This window comes from Lipotes vexillifer, unplaced genomic scaffold (assembly GCF_000442215.2).
Source record: "Lipotes vexillifer unplaced genomic scaffold, Lipotes_vexillifer_v1.1 scaffold1691, whole genome shotgun sequence".
Taxonomy (NCBI): domain Eukaryota; kingdom Metazoa; phylum Chordata; class Mammalia; order Artiodactyla; family Lipotidae; genus Lipotes; species Lipotes vexillifer.
This window is the reverse complement of record NW_006789046.1, coordinates 559569-571598: the sequence shown is the minus strand read 5'-3', so window position 1 is coordinate 571598 and position 12030 is coordinate 559569. Positions and strand designations below refer to the sequence as shown.

At 59.3% G+C, this 12030-nt stretch overlaps 1 protein-coding gene across 2 annotated transcripts; it reads right to left on the bottom strand.

Moving 5' to 3' along the window:
- Positions 1-6842: 6842 nt before the first annotated feature.
- On the bottom strand, positions 6843-10865 carry ARHGDIA (Rho GDP dissociation inhibitor alpha). Of its 2 annotated transcripts, XM_007462314.1 has the most exons (6): positions 10819-10865; positions 9003-9219; positions 8817-8900; positions 8477-8553; positions 8333-8396; positions 6843-8205 (listed from the first exon to the last, which is right to left on the bottom strand). In XM_007462314.1, the coding sequence occupies exons 2-6, from the start codon at positions 9190-9192 to the stop codon at positions 8006-8008; spliced, it is 615 nt and encodes a 204-aa protein (XP_007462376.1). In that variant the 5' UTR covers positions 9193-9219; positions 10819-10865; the 3' UTR covers positions 6843-8005. The 2 variants fall into 2 exon arrangements, with proteins under 2 accessions (XP_007462376.1, XP_007462377.1); XM_007462315.1 differs by lacking the exon at positions 10819-10865 and having other exon boundaries at positions 8006-8073; positions 9003-9192.
- Between the last annotated feature and the right edge of the window lie 1165 nt (positions 10866-12030).

Below are 12030 nucleotides of genomic sequence, written 5' to 3'. Positions count from 1 at the left end.
ATAACTCAGGCCGCCGAGCGCGCGCCCGCCCGCGCCCACCTCCGATTGGCCGGTGGGCTCCGGGGCCCGCCTCCGCAGCTCTCGCACTGGGCGTCCACACTGGCCACGGCCCCGGATTCGGAATCGCTACGGGCACGAGCTCGCGCTCGCGCTCTTTCCCGGCCTCTCATTGGCTCCTGGAGGAGAACTTTCTCTCCCTGGCCTTGTGACTGGTGGCTTTCTCCTACACCTTCAGCGGGTCTGGAATGGCTGCTCCCTTCGGGGGCCTGGGCTCTGCGACTCCTGATTGGCCGAGACATGCGCGCACCCCGCGCGATCCTTCGTCGAACGTGGCAGTGGGGCGGAGTCCCCAGCTGAAGGGCGGAGCCGCGCCTGCGCCTCCGAAACCCCTCGTGTTGCTTTCTGACTGGACCGCGTATCCCCAATTGACACCGCCCCCCAGCTCTGCAGGCTGCAAATTGAGCTGACGTGCTTCCGGCGCGCGTGAGGCCCGTGCGGCCCCTGCGGTGGCGGCTGGGTTCCACCACGGGCGTCGCCCTGGGGGCCTCAGCGGGCGGCTGGGGCGCTCCCGGTGGCGGCGTAGCGAGGCGCAGGGGTAGCGCGCGGGGGTCGCGGGGAGGACCGAGGCAGGACGCGATGGGGCCGGCAAGACTCGGCTGGGCCCGGAATGGGGCCGCCCGCCTGGTGAGAGGGTCAGGGCCGGCACCGTCTCCTGCGGCACCTTCCCTCCCTGCCTCCCACCGGCTGCCAGTCCCACGAAGCAGCCTCTGGATCGCTTTCAGGCGCCCGGGTAGACCCGCGCCGTCCACTAGGGGGGTCGCTAGCGGCCACCGAGCTCTAAAATGCGGCCGAGCAGCGTGACTGGGAGTGAGCGTAACACGCACCGGACGTCAAGACTGAGGACGGGAGGGGAGTGTACGATATTCCCTTGATGCCTTTTTACATTGACATGTTGAGATATTTTGTATACGATGGCTTAAGTAAAAGTATTAAAGCTTTTTTTTTTTTTTCCAGTTTTTTTCTTTAACGTGGCTTTAGAACATTTAAAATAACATACGTCGTCCAAATGTTGTTCCTGTCGGGCGGCGCGGCTCTGGACGGAGCAGCTCCTTTTCCTTCACAGCTCAAAGCCTAACTAACCCCACCCCACCCCCGTCTACACTCTCTTCATTTGTGTTCACTTCCTCGGTTGTGAAATGCCAACCCCACTGATTTTCATTCATCATCGATTTAATAACTTGACAGGAAAAAGGAGGACACTCCCACATTAAATGTACACGTTGGCTATATAATAACATCCTGATTTCAGAAATGGTAAAACATAGAAAAAAAGATGTTTTTGTACTTGTGAGAGTTTGCATTTATTGGCACGTAGCTCCCGAGGGCCTGTCTTCTCATCTTTTGTGGTGCTTCCTCACCTAGAATATGAATTCCTGAAGGTCAAGACCAGGTTCTCTGTGCCCCTCCCCCAGGGCCAGTAGAACAAGAGTCAGTCAGAGGTGGTTGTAGCTCCTGGGATGCCTGTCTACCTCACAGAAGGCACTGTACAGGAGCTGGGCCTCAGGCAACGAAAGGCTATGAACATATGTCTCTGCAGCTGCAGCCTCCACCCCAGTTCAGTGGGGTCCTGGCCCGGGTGCTGGCCCGCTGAGTGGCAGTGCTTCAAAATAAGCCATCACAGGCACCCTCTGCTCTCTGGGAAAGGGTGGGAATTGCCTCATATCTCCTGCCCTATCTCCCAACATTTTTGTGATTGCCATGACCCCGATTTACAGACCACAATTTGGGTCTGAGACAAGGGACATTTGTACCACGTCTAGATTTCAGAGGCACTCATGAAATCAGAGTTTTGATGCCTAAATTTTTGGACTTTAGTTTTTTCATCTGATAGGGACAGAGTGAAGAGATACCAAGATGTTGATTAGTTTGTGATGGTTTGGAGGCAGCTTAGCCTCACAGCATACGGTACAGTAGTTACAAAAGATGAGAATACTGGGACCAAGGGGAGAACAGACCAGACGCAGAACAGCAAGGATCTGAGTTGCTGGCTGTGTTTGACTCTCACTCTGGTTCAGTCTGGGCCTCCATGGCCAAAGCCAAGGGTAATTGGGACACACCTTGATGCAGGTGATGACAGGCCACTGTTCTGCAGCCCAGGTGAACCCAGCCAAGTCATCGTTCTGCGAAAACCAGGGCTCTGGCCTGGGCAGGGCACAGTATTTTCATGCCTTGCCTGCATTGATGCACTTTCTCAAAGCACGTCCACAGGGAAGTGGGGTTCCCAGAAAGCTGGAGGGAGGCCAGGTTTGGGGATGCCCCAGGTCTCCAGTCTCTGGGGTTGGTCAGTAGTTGGATGAGGTGTGTCCCCCCAGGACACAGGCCAGGTTCACTGTACACCTCTGCAGGCCTTGGCCCTGAGGGGAGGGCCAGCATCTGTCTTTTTCCTAGGGCCACTCACATGCCTTTCATGGGCAACTCTAGGAAGAGGCGATGGAGCCGTGTTCACTCTCATACCAGTGCCCTGAACTGGAGTGCACCTTTGGAGAGCAGAGCCCCAGTGGCTGTGGCTCTGGCATCTCTCTGAACCCAGCACAGCTGCTTCAGGATGTCCTCCAGGGGTCTCTCACGCCCAGAGAAAGTGCTCATTAAACACTGGTTGAACAACTGAGTGATAAAACATTTTGATTAAAAACTACTCTCAAAAATAGAGTTCTTGGGGACTTCCCTGGTGGTGCAGTGGTTAAGAATCCGGCTGCCAATGCAGGGGACATGGGTTCGAGCCCTGGTCCAGGATGTGAGAGTTTGCATTTATTGGCACGTAGCTCCCGAGGGCCTGTCTTCTCATCTTTTGTGGTGCTTCCTCACCTAGAATATGAATTCCTGAAGGTCAAGACCAGGTTCTCTGTGCCCCTCCCCCAGGGCCAGTAGAACAAGAGTCAGTCAGAGGTGGTTGTAGCTCCTGGGATGCCTGTCTACCTCACAGAAGGCACTGTACAGGAGCTGGGCCTCAGGCAACGAAAGGCTATGAACATATGTCTCTGCAGCTGCAGCCTCCACCCCAGTTCAGTGGGGTCCTGGCCCGGGTGCTGGCCCGCTGAGTGGCAGTGCTTCAAAATAAGCCATCACAGGCACCCTCTGCTCTCTGGGAAAGGGTGGGAATTGCCTCATATCTCCTGCCCTATCTCCCAACATTTTTGTGATTGCCATGACCCCGATTTACAGACCACAATTTGGGTCTGAGACAAGGGACATTTGTACCACGTCTAGATTTCAGAGGCACTCATGAAATCAGAGTTTTGATGCCTAAATTTTTGGACTTTAGTTTTTTCATCTGATAGGGACAGAGTGAAGAGATACCAAGATGTTGATTAGTTTGTGATGGTTTGGAGGCAGCTTAGCCTCACAGCATACGGTACAGTAGTTACAAAAGATGAGAATACTGGGACCAAGGGGAGAACAGACCAGACGCAGAACAGCAAGGATCTGAGTTGCTGGCTGTGTTTGACTCTCACTCTGGTTCAGTCTGGGCCTCCATGGCCAAAGCCAAGGGTAATTGGGACACACCTTGATGCAGGTGATGACAGGCCACTGTTCTGCAGCCCAGGTGAACCCAGCCAAGTCATCGTTCTGCGAAAACCAGGGCTCTGGCCTGGGCAGGGCACAGTATTTTCATGCCTTGCCTGCATTGATGCACTTTCTCAAAGCACGTCCACAGGGAAGTGGGGTTCCCAGAAAGCTGGAGGGAGGCCAGGTTTGGGGATGCCCCAGGTCTCCAGTCTCTGGGGTTGGTCAGTAGTTGGATGAGGTGTGTCCCCCCAGGACACAGGCCAGGTTCACTGTACACCTCTGCAGGCCTTGGCCCTGAGGGGAGGGCCAGCATCTGTCTTTTTCCTAGGGCCACTCACATGCCTTTCATGGGCAACTCTAGGAAGAGGCGATGGAGCCGTGTTCACTCTCATACCAGTGCCCTGAACTGGAGTGCACCTTTGGAGAGCAGAGCCCCAGTGGCTGTGGCTCTGGCATCTCTCTGAACCCAGCACAGCTGCTTCAGGATGTCCTCCAGGGGTCTCTCACGCCCAGAGAAAGTGCTCATTAAACACTGGTTGAACAACTGAGTGATAAAACATTTTGATTAAAAACTACTCTCAAAAATAGAGTTCTTGGGGACTTCCCTGGTGGTGCAGTGGTTAAGAATCCGGCTGCCAATGCAGGGGACATGGGTTCGAGCCCTGGTCCAGGAAGACCCCACATGCCACGGATCAACTAAGCCCGTGCGCCACAGCTACCGAGCCTGCGCTCTACAGTCCGCGAGCCAGAACTACTGAAGCCGGTGCGCCTAGAGCCCGTGCTCTGCAACAAGAGGAGCCGCCCAATGAGATGCCTGCGCACTGCAAAGAAGAGTAGCTGCCGCTCGACACAACTCAAGAAAGCCTGCACAAAAAAAACAAAAAAAAAAAAAAAAAAAAAAAAAAAAAAAAAGATTCCACGTTTCCACAGCAGGGGGCGCGGGTTTGATCCCTGGTCAGGGATCTAAGATGCTGCATCCCACCTGGTGTGGCCAAAAATTTTAAAAACAAAAAGTTCTCAGAATAAAACAACTCCCTTTCAACCTGATTGGAGGCATTGAGGGAGTTACCAGCTGGCTCATGGACACCCAGGAAGTCCTCCTGGCTGCAGGTTTCCACTGTGGAGCAGCAGCAGGGGAGCGAGGGCTGTGCCATGGGCCACACAGCCCTGCACATGGGTGAGCTGGGACATAGGAAGAAGGTGCAGTGGTGAGCGTGGCCCTGGTGGACTGAAGTGGACGCTGATTGTAAAGTATGACAGTGCTGGGCATGGAGAAGGTTCTAGCAAACTACAATAACTGGTGAGTAGTCACAATAAAGGCGCTGACCTGGTGTCCACTGCCACTCTCCTCAGTGGAAGAAGGGTTCCATCTAGGGGATGGCTGAGGAGGCAGAAGCTTGGGGATGACTAGGGCCATGGACAGAGGGAGGGAGTGGAGAGGAAGGGTCACAGGCACTGGCTCACTAGGGCAGGGAGCCCAGGCCCAGTGGCACTGAGCTGTACAGACAGGTTTGGGTTTGGGGTGGAACCCGAAGGGTCAGGTTAGACTTGGGACCTGAGAGACACGTCATGCAGGTCCTGCAGGTGCCACCTCATGTAATCCTTCACCAGAGGAGGAACCAGAACAAAGTCCTGGCTGTTGGCAGCGTGTCTGTACTACTTGGCACTTGGGGTCTGAGTTCACATATCAAACCAAAGCTTGGAAAATCCAAGAGCAAAAATAGTAGGCCTTGTGGCTTGCCGGAGCCTCGGAAAGCCCTTGCCCAATAAACCAAACTGCTGCCAGCACAGGCTGACCCTAGGTTTGAAGATTTTCACTGGACCTCTTAGGAGGTGGACAGGGAGAGATAGAGCGGCTGTGGCTGGCCCCGGGGCTCCTGCAGACTGAAACTTGTAGCTACCACCTGGGAGCCTTTCCCCTCCAAAGGTAGAGCTGTTTCAGAGGTAGCTGTGTCTGAGTTTAGTGGGAAAGGCCTTGGTCCTCGGAACCCAGAGCTGTGCAGTCTCACTGCCTCCCCCTGCCTCCGGCAGAGTCCTGGGAGAGGCTGGTTAGGGTCCTTGACCCCTGTGGATTCCAGAGCTGGGGGGTATGGCTCTTGGATTTACGTCTGGGCCAGCTGCTGCACCAAGTGGCATTTTATCCCATTACCCAGCCCAGCGCCCAGACTCCAGAATCCCACCAGGGCCCTGGTAAGTAAGGCCAGGAGATAACCAGCCCTGTGGGTGCCATCCTGGCATGACATGTGGTCACTGAACTGCAGGTGGGGGTGAAAGGGTACCTCCGAGTCCATCCCAGTTGGTGATAAGGTCCTGTGAGGGCTCACCCTACTGATAAGCACTGGGAAGAGTGGCAAGTTCTGGGAGGTGCAGCCAAGGCAGGCTCAGGGAAGCGGCTGCCTAGGTGTGACACATACCACTCTTCTCACTGGCTCAGAGCACAAAGGGAGATTTTGCAACCAACATTGAGCCATAAAAGGGAGTTCCTGGAACCGACACTCTGGAGCTGGAGACTCCCAACTGCCCTTTCCTGCCTCAGGGCTGGGAAAGGGTGTCTTAGGTACTGGGTGCCCTTGGGGGTGATGCTCTGAGGCAGCACAGTCCCTGCTACCCCAAGGTCCTGAGGAGACCCTGATGGTCAGTGGGACTGGCTGTGGAGCATGCATGGCCCTTGGCAGTCCTTCAGGGCTCCCTAGGTGCTCTTTTGTACCTCCATGCAGCGAGGGTCCCCATCTCCTCCCGTTCATCCCACCTCACCAATCCCACCTTTGGACCTCTGGCCCTGCCTGGCCCTACAGGGCACAGGGGCTTGGCCGGCCTTCCATGTCACCCTCCGCTGGCCCTGCTGCCCATGGTGCCAACTTCTCCACCCTCCTACCTAGCTTGGAGTCCTTATCCCAGGTCCCTTGCGACCCAGTCATCCCATTTGTTCCCAAGTCTTCAGCAAGATTCCTCTTCTCTGAGGCTGAAAGCGTTCCCTCCCAGAGGCTGAGACAGGGCCCACGAGTCGGGTGCCGGAGTCACTCTGGACACCCCACCGGGCCCAGGGCCTGACTGTGCCCCGCCCTTTCCCTGCAGGACCCACAAGAGCTGAAAGGGTAGCACTGGCCTCGCAGGCTGACATAAGAAAGGGCTTTAAACCCATTCTCCTTCAACAGCCACAGGAGCAGTGGTGACTGCACCTGGCCCCTGGCTGGCCTCTGGGTGCCCTGGGGTAGCAGAGGAATAGGGCCCCACTTCCCCTTTCCCACCAGGAGACGACCAGCAGACACCCTGGCTCCTTAGGGGGGATTTATTTCCCGGTCAGAAAAGGAGAAGCAGGACAGGCTCTTGTGCGTTCTAGGCCCGGGCCTGACCGGGGAGGGGCAGGGTTGGGTGGGGGGCACAGGGGACGGCTCCAGCTGTGCAAGCTTGGTCCCACAGTTGTCCTGGCTGGGTCCTGGTTGGCCTGCTGGGGATGGTGGCACCGAGCCTGGGGGCAGAGGCAGCAGGCCAGTGGGCCCAGAGGACGGCACATATGGAGGCAATAAATACCGACAGGCCAGGCACATGACTCCAGGCCGGCAGGCCCAGGCGGGACAGGTAAGGCTTGGCCACTGGTTTTGTCTGCTGAGGGCTCTCTCTTGGGGCCGTGGGCTCTAGGCACTGCCCACCGGGACAGAGAAGGCAGAGGTGTGAGGACACCCAGCCTCCCAGATGGGACTGGAGGCCGCTCAAGGTTTGGCATTTGGCTTTCCCAAGCCCCTGGAGCCGTCCCCGCAGCCCTGACCAGGGGGAGGTGGACTGGCCAGGCCCAGGCAGACCGGGGAGCAGCAGCAGCACATCCCACACACCTTCTCGGGCCACGGGGATCACAGACGGGGCAGGGACTGGGGGAGACCACATGCTCATGCAGACACGGGATTAGGAGATTAGTGACGCCCCCTCAGCACACGTTCCACATGTTAAGGCATCATGGTTAGACGGTTACTGACAGCGATGGATGGACTGACCAGGGAGAAGTGAAAGCTGGAGGACGACCGGCCCAACGAGGCCCCACGTGGTATACCCCACCCCCACCAGGAGGGCGTGCCAGAACACGAGGTGGGGCAACAGAGAAGGCCCAGGGGACCTAAGCCCCTCTGCAATGCCTGGTTCCCTTGCCAGGACCTCAGGTCGGGTTAGGACAGTGGGGAAACCTCAAGGGATACAGAAGGGGAGGTGTAGACCTCCCTCCCCACAGCACAGGCGGAAGCAGCAACAACACTAGACCACCGAGGAGGCTGGGGCCAGCAGGCTGGAAGGGTGGAGGAGGGACAGACAGACCGGCCAGGAGGCAGACCAGGGGGAGTGGCGGCAGCGTGGGCGGGCCCTGTCAGCACTTTGGTCTGGGGTCCGGAGGGGTGGGGAGGGGCATGTCCGTCCTTCCGTCCGCCCGCCCTGCCCACCTCCCAGCCACGGCTCAGTCCTTCCACTCCTTCTTGATGGTGAGGTTCCACTCCCAGGACAGGTGGTCAGTCCTGTCATCATCTGTGAAGCGGGACTTGATGTTGTAGCTGCCTCGAGCCAGCATGCCCTTGGGGGCCTCCTCCATGGGGGTCAGGAATTCGTATTCCTCCGCCCGAGGCCCATAGCTCCCCACCATGTAGTCGGTCTTGTCAACTGCGATGCAGAAAAGGCGTTGGTCAGGGAGCAGAGCTGGGTGTTTCCTCTCTCCCTCCCGATCCCTGAGCCCCTGGGTGGCCACCTCCCTCCTGGGGGCTTGGGCCTGGCGCCCACCCTCACTCACTCTTAACGCCTTTCCTGTACGTGTGCTGGATGTACTTCATGCCGGACACGATCTCTCGGTTCACCTGCAAGGAGGCACCCCAAGCAGGGCTCAGCCAGGATCCCCAGCCCCAGACCCTGGCACCTCCCTGAGCCTCCTCCTTACCCGGAAGGAGATTTTTATCCTGTATTCCACACCTTCCTTCAGCACAAAGGACTGCTTCTTAAAGCTCTCCAGATCACCTGCATTTGAGAGGAACGCCACACTAAGAGGTTCAGCCAGGGGAAGCCTCTGGCCCTGGTGGGGCGCCCCTTCCACCCGGCCCCGCCACATAACCCGTGGCAATCCAGACCTAGACCACACCAAAGCCAGAGCCTTTGAAGACCACTTGGCTACACTTCTTGTGCTCCCCACAAGAGGGCGCCAGCACCCCAACAAACTATTTTTAGTGGAAGCAGCAGGGTGCCAGGCAGCCCCAGCCAGGAACCTCAGAGATGCCACTCACCTGTCAGGTCCAGCTCCAAGGGGCCTGGGGCCGTGCTACAAACCAGGATCAGTCGGGTCACCACAACATTGGGGACGTTGGGGTCTGCAAAGTGACAGCAAGTTAGAGTTTCACCAGTGGGGGAAATAGTAGCAAACACCCAGAAAAGCTACAGGTGTCCACACACACCCACCAGGGCCCACTCACCAGCGGACACGGCCACACGGCCCAGCAGGGCCTCCTTGTACTTGCGCAGACTCTCGTCATCCTTGTCCAGCTCCTGGATCTCCTGGATGCTCTTCTGGGCCGGGGGCTTGTAGTTGACCGAATGCTCATCCTCCTCGTTCTCAGCCGCAATCTGCGCCAGCTGCTCAGCTGTGGGCTCCTGCTCAGCCATACTCACCTCTAGCTAGGTCTGGGACACCTGTGGGCAGGGTAGCATGGGCTGTGGCATCTCGGAGGGACCCACAGTGTTCCCCCTCCTGCCCCTCTGCAGGTCCCCCAGGTGATCTGCGTCAGATCTCTGCAGGTGGCCAAGCCCCACCTGGGCCCAAGGAGAGGTGCACCTTCTGTAACAGGAAAGCAACGACAGCCATAACTTTGAAAAGGCCCCAGACACTGGCTCCTGAGGCCCAGAGGGGCCACACTTACCTCCTTGAACCCTGCCTACCTCAGGGGACCCCACCCCAGGTCCAGCACCCAGAGCTAAATGGAACCTGCAGCCTGCTCCTAGGGGAGACCAGGCACAGCTCCCCTGCTGCCCAGGAAACAGCAGCACCCTGGTGCCACCAGGCAACATCAGGACCAAGTCCTGCTGCTTATTCTGAGCTGCCCAGGCCCTTGCCTCAAGGGACCCCTCCTGCCGGGTCCTCTCTAACCAGAGGGTTCCTTCGGACATGTCCTAGCTGCAAACCAAAGCCTTTGTGCAAGACACGGGTCAGTTCTGTCTCACCCTTCAAACACAGGACTCTCCTAAGGCTCAGATGACAAGGCCAACCTCAGTCTCACAGGTAAGTCCTAAAATGGCATGAGAGATCCTAAGTGTCTGCCAACCATATCTCCAATTGTGAGGGTCTGCGACCTAGAATTTGCGAACCGCTGCAAACATGTGGTAGTCTCAGGACCCTCCTTCCGGACCCTGCCCCAGAAGAGCCCGCAGCAGTGCTGACAAAGCGAGGAGCAGTGATGGGGCAGCCACTGGGCTTCCTTCGGTAGGGATGACCGTCGCACCCCCTAGAATCCCTGAGGAGTATCTGAAACCCGCTCAGATCTAACCTGGAGGTGCAGGAGGTGGGTCAGGGCCACCAGTTGCCAGTAAAGATAGTCAAGGCTGGGACCCGCGCGAGGATCAGATCTTACAAAGGGCCGCTAGGGACCCGGAACCGCCCGGCCGCCGCAGGCGGGGTGGGGCCGGCCCGCTTTTCCAGACCTCCCTGCTGCTTCCTCTGGAATTCCTCTAGAAGACTCACGCCCTAACGCCACTCAATCGCGGCCGCAGGCGACAGGATCCTTTAAGTGCGATGGCGCGGCCCGCACTTCCGCAGGGCCTGCAATCTGGGCCGGGCGCGGCCCGGCGCGTGGGGTGGGGCGCGGGGACCTCACCGCCCAAGGGAAGGGGCGTCCGGCCTGGCCCGGGCCCGCGCGCACCAGCGGGGAGGGGGTCCTGGGCACGAGCGGCGACCACAAAAGAGGCCTGCACAGCCCCCGGATCCCGCCCCCAGCACCCAAGCCCCCGCCTCCGGATCCCAGGGCCCCCGACCCGCACGTGGGCCCGCCCTACGCCCGGGCCACCGCCCGCTGTCAATGCCGCCCCCGCCCGGCGCAGCCCCCCTCGGCGGGGCTGGCGGGCGGGGCGGGCGGCGAGAACAAAGGCGCGGCCCCGGCCTCCTCCCCCGCGGCCCCCTCGGCGGGGCTGGCGGGCGGGGCGGGCGGCGAGAACAAAGGCGCGGCCCCGGCCTCCTCCCCCGCGGCCGCCCCGCCTGCCGCGCCCACCGCGCTCGCCAGCCCCGCCGCCCGCGCTCACCGGAGGATCGTCCTCGCCGCTCTAGCGCTCCCTCCCGCACAGAATGACGAACCTTGCCGCCCCGCCCGCGCGCGCCCGGCCGGCCACTTCCGGGGTCACGCGACTTCCGCTCGCGACGGGCGGGCTGCGGAGAGCGCATGCGCGCGGGGCCTGGCGTCTGCGCGCCGCCGCCATCTTGTAGGCACGGCCTCGTGGGCGCGTCCCGCGTGGGCGGTGCGACGTTGGGGACGTTTGCGGAGGCCTGCCCCGTTGGGGCTTCTGCGCCCTTTGCCCCAGGCAATTTTTGGACCCGGGCATCCCCAGGGGTCAGCCCGCAAGCTGAAGGGGCGGGGCAGTGTCAGTCTCGCTGAGCCCCACGCGGAACGTGGGCGCGGGGTGGCATTTCCGCGAGGTGCTGGAACGCGCGTCTGTCAACGGGCGCGTCTCCCTCCACGGCCACGCCTCCTTCTGTGGGTACGCAGCCGTCATTCTGCGAGGACAAACGGGCCCGGCCTGTCCCCTCTAGGAGCCGGGGTCAGCGGATGGCCGCCGTCCAGCCTGAGGCGGCCTTCGCGCCTAGTCGCCGCTGTCCGGCCTCCTGGAAGTTACCGCCGGACTTTCATCCGCGGGTGTCGGCCTAGCGCGCCCTTCCAGGAGAGGGGTCCGTGCGCCTGCCGAGCCTTTCGCTCCTTCCAGACCAAGTCAGTATGTGGTCGCCCTGCCAGGAGCTCCTGGCCCAGGCACCACGGCCGACCCGGGTTCTCCAGCCGCATGGCGAGTATTGGACACTTGCCTATGCGCTCAACCCGGGAGCATTTTGCAGTTCCAGGTGGGGCCCATGATTTGTGACCAATGTGGTAGGCCTGGCGGAGCCCGTGCCGCCAATGCCCGCCAAGCACCCCGCTTCCTCCTCCTCCTCGCGGGGTCTGAGCCCCCAAATGTTCAACACCAGAATCATCACAAACACACACCCCTAGATTGTGCGTAGGAGGGCCTTTTAGGCCATAGAACTTAATGTGAAATAGTGACCTTGGTATCTTTTCAAAATGTCTTAACTTTTGATGAGTATTTGCGAGTTCTCTGTATCTAAGAGTCTCACTGTCCCCTTTACGTGTAGGAAGTTGAGTTGGCCAAAGACAGAGCATTCCGGTATGGTATTTATTCGGTGTGTGCTTCTGAGGCTTCCTGCCACTGAAAACCGCGACGCTAGAGCCAGCCGTCCTGCTGCACTGC

What these genes read in the sequence shown, in the direction of transcription:
- ARHGDIA (XM_007462314.1), bottom strand. Translation starts at nt 9,192, where the DNA reads ATGGCTGAGCAGGAGCCCACAGCTGAGCAGCTGGCGCAGATTGCGGCT. An exon ending in CTTGGAGCTGGACCTGACAG is followed by an intron (nt 8,554 to 8,816) that starts GTGAGTGGCATC and finishes TCTCAAATGCAG; the next exon opens with GTGATCTGGAGAGCTTTAAG. An exon ending in GTACAGGAAAGGCGTTAAGA is followed by an intron (nt 8,206 to 8,332) that starts GTGAGTGAGGGT and finishes TCTGCATCGCAG; the next exon opens with TTGACAAGACCGACTACATG.